The following is a 14,746-nucleotide window of genomic DNA, read 5'->3' on the forward strand; positions in this document are numbered from 1 at the left end:
TGAAATGATCCAGAGTGGGTATCCATTTCATCTCTAACACCGACTCCGCATTCTTTTCCCTCTCCAAAGCCAATCCCTTCACTGTATCCGCTGATTCAGCATCGATAGCTGTCAGTTCAGTACATCTTCGGAGTTGGATAGGAAGATACGAAGCTCAAAGCCTCCACTTGAATGGGCGTGTTTCACCTCGTTCACGACTTCTACCGCTTCCAGGACCATCTGGAAGCTGTCCAGGTAATCGTGGATATTGCTCGGAGAACTCTTCGGCATTGAGGTTCCTAACAAATTGGGCACATACTGGCGAACAGATGGATCCGAACGTCGCAACATCCATAACGAAGATCTGTGCCTCCTCAATGTCATTGAGAAAGCCGGACTTGTCCCCTATTCTGTATTTGATGGAACATCTCTCTGATGTCGCCAATTACAGCTACAGGAAATTGGCGAAACTAACTCAGCACCACTAATAAAGGTGTCAGTAGGTCAGGACTACCGAGCCCCCACATTTTAAGGGCCTCCACAAAAACCTTTTCTTGGTTGCTGCACTTGATATTTATTTCATTTATTGAAACAATTGGCCTATTCTTAGGCGTTTTATGAAATAGAAGATGATTTGAATTATTAAATCGCTACAAAGTGATAGTTTGTAAAAATAAGACTATAATTTCATTTCAAGGAACACGATATCAGATTGTAAGAGTTTTTTTAAAGAACTTTGAATACTTGGGTGAATAATATTACTCCATATTATCGAAATCATGAATGAGATTGGAGCAGGGATTTGCTGTTCTTGTTATCTTCTTCTTATTCACTTCTATGATTTGAATACCCTGTCAAGCTGATCTCGTGTTCCTAGATTTGAAATTATGCGTCTAAATTTCTACAAACTAACACTTTGCAGTGATTTAATAATTACAGTAAATCTTCTGTACTATAAAACGAACATCGACCGGCTTGAGGACGGACCAGCACAATTGTGCTGGTCCTAATTTGACCCCAAAAAGTGCATAGGTGGATAAAGTAGCCGAAGTAAAGAAAGTTTTACTCTAGAGGACGTTGAGTTTATAAGAGAAAATTTGAGATAATCTTTCTTTTGTGGTCCGTCACGAAAGGTATATAAAGATCAAAGGGGACGACAACACTGTAAATTTGCAAATGGGCTCTATTAAGTTCAGGTCCGCATACAACGGCCTGATTGAAAAACTGAAAACACAAAGCACTAGCATCAATATAACACCGAACGAATGAACAGAAAATAAAAACAGAAGTAAACAAATGGGCAATGGTTATAGCTCTACCCCATAGCATGTAAGTTTTTGTTATTATTTTATATAAATTACTAGCTAAATAAACATTTAAGGTGCCGCTGAGGATGGCCGAAAATGGTAGTAGGTCGAAACGTTCGGTAAATGCTGAATTTCAATCATTTTCGCCGAAAAAAGCCGATGAACGAACCCGCAAAATAATCAGCAACGGTGATGATCCATATAGAACAACATCTAGGGTAATTGATTCGATCATGGAGGAGTTAAGCGCTGGGTTCATGTTTAAACCACAATTGTATCGCCCCAAGCAAACTTTTTACATGGATTGAATTGAAAATAATAAAATCCATCCTTAATCTACGGGAAAATAACGAAATATTGCCACTTTGATGTTGTTATGAGCATTTTATTCGTTTTTATCTGAAAGATCATTGTGTTCCTAATGTTGCGGTATGTGTTCCTAATGTTGCGGCATTTTGTTCCTATTGTTGCGGTATCCCATTGAAATCATATGGGATACCGCAACATTAGGAACACTACCGCAACAATAGGAACACAGCAGCAAACACATTTATGAAAATATTTTTTTAAAATAGGTTTTTGGGCAAATCTTAAGCAAACAAATGGTGCAATCTCATAATTTAAGCACCATACATCTATTAAAAATACCTTTTGGTAACATTTCAGTCGAAAAAGTGCTCAATTGCCATTACCGCAACAATAGGTACTACCGCAACGATGGGAACAATTACCCTATCTAGACTCACAAACAAATATTGTCGGTGCAGAAAAATGTTAGAAAATGGTTTTCACCGATAATGGTTTTTTCTCAAAATCTATGCGAGAAACCCAATCTATGTGAAAGCCCAATTGGGGCGTATTAAAGCACTTCCGGATGCGAATTGACTGAACCACTTCCGAAGCCTGGTATCTTGCATAGTGTCGTCACGAAGGATGATTTCAGAAACGGCGCATTTTGGGAAAATCAATTTTCGGCGAAGTGCATTTTCTTACATTCTACTGCGCCGACAAGAAAATATCCTCGTCGAACGAATCGCGACCGTGCTCTAAGCGATAGCCGTTCAGTCGTCGTCGGGAGTTGAGCGCAAATAGCACGATTGCGATAGCGGGCGCGCATCGAGACCGGACAAACAAAGCTAATGATCGAAACAAGCAAGCATCAGCAAAAACTTCAATCATAAACAGAAGTCGCTTTGACGGAAATCGCATTTGGTGATGTGTTTGGCGCTGCGAATTAACAGTGTTTGTTATTGGTGGTTCCATAGTTAGGCGGAGGCGGAAAATTAGCGGGGGGAAAACGCCGACTACTGGAGGGACAAGTGTAAGTTTTGCGGCGACTATTTCTGGCTTTATCAAGAAGTTATTCGAGAGCGACAATATTGAGGTTATGTGCTGTGAAGTGAGTGTTGGGTGCGATTATAGGAGATGAAAGGTTAAGGACAAACGTCTTGAAATCCCGCTTCAACAGTGCATCAGAATTTCAAACGCACAAATGTCAAGAAACAATAAGATTCACACAGTGCATTTCATTATTCTGTTCTTGCTCACTCGTAATAAGCTTAAAATGAGAAGATCAGGTGCGCTGGTTTTGTTTACGCAGAGATTTGTGCCCTCGAAATCGTGAGTAGGTACCAAAGTCGGCCATTTTGGGATTCTAACAAGTCTGTCCTTAAAGGTCCCATTATACATGACAAATATTTGCCTAAACAAGCCCAACAAACCTTTTCCAATACAACGAGAATCATGGCAAATGTTTGGCTGACAAACAGTGGAATGTCACCTTAACGATGTGTTGGAAAGACAATCAAAACAATACTCAAGCTAACTCTCATGATACTGTGCTCTATTGAACAATGGATGATTTAGAAGTGCAAAGGTCAAAACACTTGCTAATCTTCTCTGTAGAAATTGACAAATACGCGAGGGAATCCCCATTGGGACTAGCCCACTATGAATAAAAGTACGTCGAAGTCGAAGTACGAGCGAACGTCGAGTTGATCGCGCCAATCAAGTTCTTATCGGCGAGATCTTCTAACACAGCCGGCTACACGCCTTTAGCACGCCTATGTCAATAGCATTGAATGATAGTGAGTGAGTAGAGATATTTGAGGCCCATTTTCGTGTGATCAGCCCATTTTGGGGCCATTATACCTAACAAAAAAGATGTTGACAACACAATGCCCGTCACTGGACCTGGAAGGCTACAATCAATCTGGAGAAGCTGTGAAAAGTTATAGAAGTTATAAGAACCTGCAGATTCCCTTGCAACACCTCATCGCAAGTAAACTGATTCCATGACCTTCTTTATGAAGCGCTAGAAGTCGTAGAATCCCTACAAGGAGACACAGTTGATCGGCTATAGATGTGAAAGGATGTGAACACCCGCCCCAATGCATTCAGCTGTTTTGATTCCCGTCGCAGATCGTGCATATCTGGAAGAACAATGTGATTAATTAAATCACGTCTGTTCAATTACTCAGCTGCCGGGGCATCTTTAGAGCACGTTTTGCTCAAAACTGGTAAGAATTTGCATTCGTAATAATCCAGATGCAGGCCAAGAGGCGAACGTTTTAATGCTCTATCGACGGAGTTATTTGATGACACTTGCACTTATCGGCATTATGTGAGAAATTTCACAAACAATATAACAACTTTAGTATTCGCATTTCGTATGAAGTATTACGCTCTGTCCGATGCCTAGATTTCATGTAAAGGGTCACTGCCCTGACCCTGGCACTGCATGAAAATGGTGGCGGAGTGTACTAATATTCGCATATTAGATTTGAAATGTTTGTGCGAATTCACTGATAGGGCACGAACTTTTCGGGATTATCAAAATGCGGAATGTGGGAACGTGCTGTTACGATTAATAACATGTTCGTCAGACTTTATTTTGCGAGCATTGCATCGGTAAACAACCACAATACGGGAAGGCATTGCTGATCGATTTTCTATTAGAGACAGAAAGGGATTTGAAATTTGTTACATAGTAGACGTTCGATAATTGCAATAACTGATTGGAATCCGGCAGAACTTCGCAGCAGAAGCAGACTCAGGGGCTCGTGGCAACGAAGCCTCAACAAGGAAATCAAAGAAGTCGATAGGAATCAGACTGACTGACTTACTCTCAGTTCTGAGCATCCATGGTGGTGCAGAGGGTCGAATTGAAAGATCTCCATCCTGGACGATTGTCCTCCATCGCCTTGACCTGTGGCCAGGTCAAATTTCTGTCGACTTACTTTATTTCGTTATTGAGGCTGCTCCGCCATGAGCCACTGCGTCTGTGTCTGTTGAAATTTAAGGCGAATTTCTGTTGCTATCGGCTTTTGATGACATTGACGATGGAGCTCCACGTTGGAGATCCAATTGTGAGGTCACCATGCACGAATAATGTACCGCAGGCATCTATTGATGAAGATCAGCAGCTGTTGAGTGTTCTCCACTGATACACACCAAGTTTCACTGGCGTACAGCAGCCCAGATTTCACGACTAATCTGACTGTCTTTCCAAAGATTTCATAAACGTGCAACGGCAGCACTCGCCTTCTTGATTCATACACCTACGTCGCTCTTTGAGTCGCCATCGGCCGCCATTTTACTACCAAGATATTGGAAGCTTTCAACATTTTCCACTGCTTGCCTAGCTACCGTAAAGCGGGAAGGGTTGACCGTGTTTACATTCAACGATTTGGTCTTGTTGACGTTAATGGTAAGACCTGCCACCGAGGAACGATCGGCAAGATCATCTAGCTTGCTCTGTTAGGAGAGCATTGCCATCAGCCTATTTGAAGTCCTATCCGACATCCTGATGACGTGACCCGTCCACCGTAGCCTCCCGATTTTCGCGGTGTGGACGTTGGTTGGTTCTCTCAGCAGCTAATGCAGTTCGTGGTTCATTTGCCTTCTCCAAGTCCCGTCTTCCATCTGCATTCCACCGCAGATGGTACGCAACACCTTCCGTTCGAAAACTCCAAGGGCACGTTGGTCCTCTGCACGTAGGGTTCATGCTTCGTGCCTATAGAGGACTACCAGTCTAATCAGTGTTTTGTAGATAGTTAACTTCGCGTGACCGAAAACTTTATTCAATCGTAGAGTTCTGCAGAGTCCAAAGTTAACTCGATATCCTGCAACAATGCTTCACCGAATTTCTCTGCTGGTGTCGTTGTCGACGGTCACCAGTAAACCCAAGTACACGAATTCTTCAACCGCCTCGATTTCATCACTGTCGATCGAGAAATTCTAGGTGGCGGGCGCAGTGATTCCTCCCTGGAGCCCTTTGCCACCATGTACTTTGTCTTCGACACATTAATGACTAATCCGATTCGCTTGGTTTCACTCTTTAGCCGGATGTATGTTTCCTCCATCGTCTCAAATGTACGGGTTATAATATCAATATCATCAGCGAAACCAAGCAGCTGAACGGACTTCGTGCAAATCGTCCCACCCTCTGAAGAAATCTTGAACAGCAAGCACGAAAGACCATCACCTTGCCGTAACCCTCTGCGAGATTCTAAGGGACTCGAGAGTGTCCCTGATACTGGAACTATGCACATCACTCGATCCATCGTCACCTTGATCAATCGTATCAGTTTATCCAGGAATCCGTACTGCATAATCTTCCATAGCCGGTCTTGATCGATTGTATCATATGTCAATTTAAAATCGATGAACAAGTGACGTGTGGACACGTTGTATTCACGGCATTTCTGTAACACCTGGCGGATGGCAAACATCCAGTCCATTGTAGCGCGTTCACCCATGAATCTAGCCTGATATTGCCCCACGAAATTTCTTGCAATCGGTGATAAATGGCGGCATAAAATTTGACAGAGTATCTTGTAGGCAGCGTTCAGTAGTGTGATCGTGCGGTAGTTCCCGCAATCCAACTTGTCGCTCTTTTTGTAGATGAGACACACGATACCTTCCATCCATTCCACCGGTAATACTTCCTCCTCCCAAATCTTGGTAATGACACCATATTATACATAACCCTTCTAACTCTTTTTCAGTAATGTTTATCATATATTTATCATTTTAGTTTATCCGGATGTAATACAATGTAGCTTGAATAATCGTCAATATCATAGAAACAGCCCGGTCATATCAGTTTGACTATGAACAGCATACATCGAACGATAATCTTGGCCATTATCTCAGCAAAACTTCTACTAGTCCAATCACAAGATACCACACATCCCATCGAAATCCACCGGAAACGATTCACCTGTCCGGAGGAATCAGCAACTGCCAACTGTAGCTGCGAAGAATTCTCACCGAAAACGCATTTCCACTGCCCGGAGCTCAGGCCGACGTTATTCGTGGACGTGGAGGACTCCGTACGGGTCAATCTCCAATGCCGTGAAGGAGTGTCGCACGATTTCCAGAACCTGCCCGCTCTGAGGATCGGAAATGTTAGTCTGCTGACGGTGACGAATTGTGCGTTGGATGCAGATCGGCCGATCTTGGAGACGTTCGGATTCCTGGGAGTGACCAACGTTAGGAGCCTGGAGTACAATAATCGCAATAAAGGTGTCCAGTACAACTCGAGGTATTTTGAAGGGTTTGGGCAGTTGGAAAATCTGACGCTGTCTAGAGGGGTGAAGGGCCTTGAGAAGGACACGTTTTTTAGGCTTCCCAAACTTAAATGGCTAATAATTGAGTACAACAGTCTGGATTTGCAACCAGGAACATTCGAAGCATTAGGGAACTTGACCTATCTCGGTCTAGTGTACAACAATATAAATGAGCTCAAGCCGGGTTTGTTCAACGGTCTGCGGAATCTGGGAGCACTTTCGCTATCTTACAACAGTATCAAGAACCTAACAGCGCATTCGTTTAATGGTTTGAATTCCCTGCGAATGCTAAACCTGCGAGTCAACCACATAGAATCATTCGATGCTGATACATTTGCTGAACTGATGGAACTCTCCAGGTTGGAAATAGCTAGCAATCCGTTCATCAGTTTACCGAGAGGTCTATTCTCTCAAAATTTAAGGCTGGAGACCTTAATCCTTACATATAATAGAAACTTGTCTACGCTTCCCGAGGAGTTGCTAGCCAATCTACAAGAGTTAACTATCATTAATCTGAGTCATAATGCACTTCGACAGCTTCCGGAGTCCCTATTCCATGGGTCAACTGGAGTCACCGAGTTGAATCTAGGCTACAACAGACTGGAGAATATGCCGGAGGAGCTGCTGAGCGATCAACAACAACTGCAGGTTTTAAAACTCGACCACAACCAGCTGGAATCGATACCGGAGCATTTTTTGGAAAGAAACGTTAAATTACAAACGCTCTATCTTTCACACAACCAGCTGAAGAGTTTACCTGAGTGAGTTCTGTAATTCTATGGATAAATCATGGAAAATACGTGATGATTCTTTTCATTTTAGGAAAGCGTTTAGTAAACTGGCAAACTTGAAAGAGCTCCACTTGGAAAACAATCGACTGCTAGATATTTCTATTCTTGTTTTTAATGGTACACCTAAACTGGAAGAGCTCTACATGCAGAACAATCGACTCGCCTGGCAGCAGATGAGTTCCAAACAAGAAGTACTGCACTTTGCTGAAATCGACAACACACCATTCCAGGTCCTAACAAAGCTACGAATCCTGAATCTGAAGAACAATAGCATTTTGACGATCTTTCAAGATTGGTACATCAATAATCTTGAACTACAAACCCTGGACCTCAGCTTTAACAAAATACCAGAACTTAGCGACACGCAGCTGCAGTTTCAATCGAACATTACAATCAATCTTTCTAATAATGAAATATCCCAGATTGTTCTTTTGTATGATTTGAAAATGCAACCGAGTCAGACCATCAACGTCGACCTCAACAATAACGCTCTGAACTGTAACTGCAACATACTGAAATTTGTTCAGTTGATTCAGTCCAAGTCAAAAACTGGACTTCAGTTCACCACCGATCAACTCCACTGTGCTGAACCTTCAAACCTTCGAGATATCTCCATTGACCACCTACAAACCAAAGACCTGTTGTGCGATTTTAAATCTTCAGAAGACTGCCCAAACAAATGTCAATGTGCTATGCGACCCCTCGACTACACAGCTATTGTTAACTGCTCCGGGCGCGGACTTACCGAAGTCCCAGAACTGCCAACGCCTTCAAAGCTTCATGAAAGTTTCAACAGCCTTGAGCTCCACATTGAAAACAATCTGCTAACCGAGCTCCCAAATCTAACTGGGTACCGCGAAATATCCCAAATATATGCCAGTAACAACTCCATCCAGGAACTTCTACCACAGAACATACCACCCAGCCTTCGATTCATGGATCTCAGTCATAACAAACTACAAATGATCGACGACCAAACGCTGATAACGCTGAACCTGTCCACCCACCTCGAAACCCTTCAACTTTCTCAAAATCCTTGGCTTTGCGATTGCTCAGCATCCAATTTTCTGATCTACGTCCAGCTAAACCACCACCTAATCTCCGACATATCCGGAGTACTGTGCCACCCATCCGGCAGATCCTTCAACTCCATCACCGTGAACGACCTCTGCTACAAAGACTACACCACACGAATCGTAATCAGCTTCATGGTAGCCGCTTTCGGACTACTAGTCGGACTGATCGCCGTCCTGTTCTTCCGCTACCATACAGAACTCAAAGTGTGGCTCTTCACGCACAATCTCTTCCTATCGCTCATAACCGAAGAGGAACTGGACAAGGACAAGCTGTACGACGCATTCATTTCCTACTCACATCTGGACGAGGAGTTCATCGTCGACGAACTGATCCCCAAGCTGGAAAACGAGCCGATGAACTTCAAAACCTGTTGGCACGTGCGGGACTTCATGCCCGGCGAGATGATCATGACGCAGATCATCAAATCGATCGAGGCGTCCCGCCGGACGGTGATCGTACTGTCGAAGAACTTCCTGGAATCGAGCTGGGCCAAGCAGGAGTTCCGCCAGGCGCACGTCCAGTCGATGGAGGAAAACCGAGTGCGGGTGATCGTCGTCATCTACGATGACATCGGCCACATTGACAGTTTGGATGGGGAACTGCAGGCCTACCTCAAGACCAAAACCTACGTCCGGTGGGGCGATCCGTGGTTTTGGCAGAAGCTACGCTACGCAATGCCCCATCCTCTCAGGGTGAGGGGAATCAAGTACGCCGTGTCGGAAGTTCACTTGGAACAGGTGAAGACCATGGAGGCGCCGACGGCTGTGTAGCACTTGCCTCGTTAGTACAACACTTACGCTTGTAATAGCTGCTCTTCAACTGTTTGATTTAAGTATTGTTCTGTAACTGTTTGTCGACTGTGTGAAACAGATTTTAAGTATAAGGACAATTTTAGAATACTCATCGGAATGCTATGAGATAAGCTGTTGTCTTATTAAGCCATTCAAACCATATGTTATTCTAAAACGAAGCTATACAAATTGCCATAATATATACTAAGTCATCAAGTACAAAATTTAAAAAAAAAAACAACTTTCTGTATGTATTTGTTTTCTAGAGGTGGTTTACTTTCTGAAGCACCTTATCCAAAATTTATTGATCAGTTCCTCAATTGTATCTATTGACTAATGGTATAGGTTTAATCAGTGAATAATGTTAAGTTTCAAACGAATTCTAAGATTTAACCTCTCCTCAATTTATGAATTCTATCGATTTTAAAATACTTTAACAAAATTTCAATAAAAATGAAAAATAAACCCATGGTTTAATTTTATATTGTAGAATAAGGAAACATGCCCATATAACATCAGGAGCGCATAGAAAACTTGTAAACGAAATAGGGTAATTTATCAGCTGCTTAACATTATTCAAATGTTGAATAGTTTCTGACAATTTTATTATATCGAACTTAAGTAAAGCCGAAACAAATCTCATTTTCTTTTTTTTACCACCGTTCTCGTTGACTCGTCAAGACACCATGGAACGGCTCCATACAAATAGGTGGCCAGAAATATTTTCGTGTCAATTTTATAACTTGCCCCCATTCGTAGAATTTATGCCTTAGATATACGAAAAACATGTTGAACATGTCATGAATACTTCTTGGGTCTCCAAACCCCTTGGAATTTAGTCCTACTCTGTGAAGGTCTGTAATGGTCCGCGAAGGAATATAGAGATCCGCAAAGATCTACAATGGTCTTTGAATATTATTCAAGGCCTTTTGGTTATGCCGTGCATGATGTGCTCTCATTAATTGATACGTTTTAGAAATTTAAATTAACATTTTTTTGACACGACAGTTTCAACAGTCTGAAATTACATGGGCACTGCATACTTTTGGGCGTTTTATCCGTAATCTGCTCCAATTTACAAAATGGATTCCAATTTTTAAAACACGCTTCACTCACGAATCCAAGACCAGATTTAGACTCTGCTATGATTGATCCACCGAGAAAAACGGCCATGACGACCAAATTTTTCTTCAGAGGTATTTAATGGGAAATAGGGTGATTTCATATTGAAATACTCAATCATTGCCGACATCTTGATTGGAATTGCAGAATAACAGCTAGTAGCTGCCAAATCTGATTTTAATATCTCCCAGGGATTCTAAACAAAGCAATAGTCCCGAAGCGAAACGTCGCGATTTTTTTTTTTTTGTGTGGAACGGTCTGTATGGGGAAGATTTCATTTGTTTAATGTAGCATCATTCAATAGTTTTACAGTTAACTTTTCCTCATCTAAAATGTCATTAGAAAGGTTTATAAACAAGCTTTTGGAAACTTCTTTAAAAGTTCCACATTTTTCTTTCAAGCCGAAGATATGCGAAGTTGAACATTTCATTCATTTTAGCAAAAATTGCCAATGGTCTCATTCTGCTGCCAATATCTCGATAAGTATAGGGATTAGCAATTTAATATTGTGGGGTTTACAGGTCCAAGTGGTCCACTTTCAACTACCGAACCTTAATCTCAAATTGAATAAAGTCGATTTTCGATTTTTGGCCACCTGAATCCCCTTAGTTGTGCAGTGCAGTGTGGACTTCCACCTGTGGCACCGGGAGGTGACCGAACACCGGAGCATATGGATTGCTTAAGCGGAGTAAGCCTAGATGTGGCGGGGGTCTTGTAGTGGGCTCTGCTGGGCCTTTTCAGAAATTCCACATATAGGCCTGTCCATAAACTACGAAGGGGGGGGGGAGGGGGGAGTCTGGCCAAAGTCCACGCTCCATACAAATTTCGAAAATTTTGTACGGACAAAAGTCTACGAGGGGGGAGGGGGGGGGTCTTAGATGGCCCAAAAAAAGACGCCAGTAAGTTCCCGATTACGGCATACTGGTCTTGCTTTGTAATTGGTAACTGAGACGGTACATGCTTAGGTAACTACGCACAAATGAGCTTGTTGCGACGGCAATCTAGCCACTTAGTAAGGTCAGGTGATACTGGCTTGAAACGACGGATGGGCTAATGTCGGCGCTGTCTGCCTTCATATAAAACCGTAGTGCGGGCTAGAAGTACTTTCCAGACCTGTACACAGCTTAGGAAACTAACTGGGTGGAAGTAGGTTCAGATGAACACTCGTGGTTAGCGCTGATCCGACTCTGAGCTCAATCCCCGTAAGGGCCTGTGCCAACCCTCGGATGGCCTCTCTGCTAGCTTAGATAACCATACTGGCCCATACCAGGATCATTGGTGCCTATTTCTTTAGCAGTCAGGGATAGCGGCTCTAAGAGTGACCCAACAGAAATGACTTCAAAATACATAAACCATTTGATCGAAAGTGGAGCGACAGAGGGAACGGCATTGAACCCGTTCAAGCGAGGAGGATTGGTGAGATCGCCATTACGAGGGGCTACATACTCACTAGCGAGCAAACTGCAGAATGGTCAATAGGAGGCGGCGGAGTTGCGATCGAGGAAGTGCAAATGATCGGCACGGACCTCACGCGGACGCTGATCAGTACGGGGCTACTAAAGATGCCCAACAACTGAATGAGCTGATCGGCTTCACGAGCAGTGACGATGGCACATGAGACCACACAGCTCGTCAAAGCCGTAGCAGCGTGGTCAAACCTCCCTACGGCTCGGGCTACATTGCGGAGAACCGAAGGAGAAAAGGATGGCCAGCACGAGCAACCAGACTCCCAAGTCGGTTGCAAAACGCACGAAGGGCTGGGAAACCAAACCCCAGGGGGCCAAGCCCAAGAGAAACGGGGGCCAACCCGGGCCAGGAGAAAGAGAACCCTTGGATTACGTTTGCAAAGAAACAGTTTGAGAGATGTTGAGAGTTGAAAGAAGTGAAACCAGCCAGCAAGCGCGATCGGAGTGACACGCTGGTCTTCAAAACTGAGGCGGATACTAGGGCGGATACATAAACCAAGGTGCTGAGGCGAAAATCGTCGCTCATTGCTGGGTGCGGATGTAAAAAGCATCCGGTGCATTAGGACTGATGAAAGATGATGCTAGTGCTGAATAAGCAGGCGGCCAAGAAAGGGATCTCCTAGAAGGCATTAGAAGGTATTGGACGAAACAGTACAGGTAAAAGCCCTAACGGCGGAGGCGTCTCTCCAGTGTATAAACCGGGACAAGATCACCTATGCAGATGAGCTCGCAACCGCACTTAAGCAGCAGTGTGAAGTAGATACACCAAGTGCATCGATCCGCCTGCGAAAGGATCCGGCAGGCACGCAGATCGCCATGACAAGTCCCTCTGTAGGGGAGGTGAATAAAGCGATTGCAATCGGAAAGATCAGAGTAGGCTGGTCAGTGAGGTTGCTCAGCATCTACGACACAGGAGCCAACTCTGCAGGAAGTGCGGAGTGGAAGGCCACATCGCCTGGGAGTTCAACTTGGCACCAGAATGCCTGATTTGCACGGCGAACTAGGCCACAATCCGGCCATAGTGAGATCGTCCCTGTGAGGAACGACGAACTCATTGCATTAGCGAAATCACTCCGGGTCCTGACGGTATCCCGTCAGTAGCTATCAAGACAGCTAGCCCTGACATGTGCAGAATGGCTATAAGGAAGGTGGACGCTATTAGGACTGCAACCAAAGCACTCCAGAAGAAGCGAATGGGAATCCGCTATTTCGCGGTCGTCATGCCGGACGTAAAAAATGCATTCAACAACGTCAGCTGGGCCGTCATCGAGCATAGGCTAGGGCTCCCAGGTAGCCTATGCCGGATAGTGGAGAGATACTTTCAGAATAGGGTACTAATCTATGGCACCGAGAAAGACGATAGGAGCTACTACTTCGTCACGGGGGTACCTCAGGGCTCCATCCTGGGCCCGGTACTATGGAACGCTGTGTATGATGGCGTATTGAGGCTCAAACTTACACCGTGTTACAACGAGTCAATAGAGAAAGTGGACCTGATAGCAGCGCACACACCTGGCGTAGCCACCGGGGGGGGGGGGGGGGGGGGGGGTGGTGTGTTTAGGGTAACAAATCCCAAAACATTTTTAATCAAAGCCACCTGCGGCTTTGCTAAATTAGTTCGACCGCGAGTCAACCGTGTCGCTGCTGTCTGTAAAATGCGTTCGCCAGTTTAGCGCTAGAGTGGGTCATATTCTTAATAAATTATATTTGATTTAGGTCGAGTATGCAGGAGGTATGCGGTAGAGATATCACTCCTGACAACGTTTGAAATGATTTGTAAGGGGGTGGACAAGTGGGATTCTGTTACTTCTACGGTATCTCGAATCGTACTTAAGGACAGACTTGTTAGAATCCCAAAATGGCCGCCACAATGGCCGCCACAATGGCCGACATTGGCACCTACTCACGATTTCGAGGGCACAAATCTCTTCGTAAACAAAACCAGCGCACCTGATCTTCTTATTTTAAGCAAGAACAGAATAATGAAATGCACTCTTGTGTGAAGCTTGCTTCTTGAGATTTGTGCGTTTGAAGTTCTGATGCACTGTTGAAGCGGGATTTCAAGACGTTTGTCCTTAAACTATAGAGAAAATGGTGGGCAAAACAAGAGAAAGATCTCTGTTCAGCAGATATTTCAGGGTCATTCCAAGGATGTTCCAGGGGCGTTCAAGAGGGTTTCAGGAATGTTACAGGGGTTCCCAAAGGGTTTCAAGAGCGCTCCCGAGAGTTAAAGGGGTCCTGAGGGTGTTCCAGGTGCTTTAAAAGGCATTTCAGGATTTTTTTGGGAGGTTTCAAGAGCATTTTGGTGGTTTTCACAGGGTCGTTCCAGGGGTCTCCCCAAGTAACAATTCGAAATCATTAATAAGCATGCCAGCTTAACAGGTGTTCTACAAAAGCGCCGACAGTTGAATAAGGGTATGTGTTGAAAAAAGAGTCGAATAAATATTTCAAACAGTTTGAATCGCACTTCTGTTCATCATATTTTTGTAAATTGAACAACTGATCGAACAGAAGTTTAAGAAATGTAGTTTAGGAATTTCCATCTATAGCCTAATAATGTTCTAATAATATACGAAGACAAGCTGTTTCGGACATATTAGATGCATGCCATTATTCCACATATACATCAGAGTGGAACAA

At 43.9% G+C, this 14,746-nt stretch overlaps 1 protein-coding gene across 1 annotated transcript; it reads left to right on the forward strand.

Annotated features, from left to right (window-relative positions):
• The first annotated feature begins 2,333 nt into the window (after window positions 1-2,333).
• On the forward strand, window positions 2,334-9,987 carry LOC109406592 (protein toll-like). Its single transcript, XM_062844406.1, has 3 exons — window positions 2,334-2,607; window positions 6,325-7,620; window positions 7,682-9,987. The coding sequence occupies exons 2-3, from the start codon at window positions 6,401-6,403 to the stop codon at window positions 9,495-9,497; spliced, it is 3,036 nt and encodes a 1,011-aa protein (XP_062700390.1). The 5' UTR covers window positions 2,334-2,607; window positions 6,325-6,400; the 3' UTR covers window positions 9,498-9,987.
• Window positions 9,988-14,746: the final 4,759 nt, after the last annotated feature.

Source organism: Aedes albopictus, chromosome 1 (assembly GCF_035046485.1).
Source record: "Aedes albopictus strain Foshan chromosome 1, AalbF5, whole genome shotgun sequence".
Classification (NCBI taxonomy): Eukaryota; Metazoa; Arthropoda; class Insecta; order Diptera; family Culicidae; genus Aedes; species Aedes albopictus.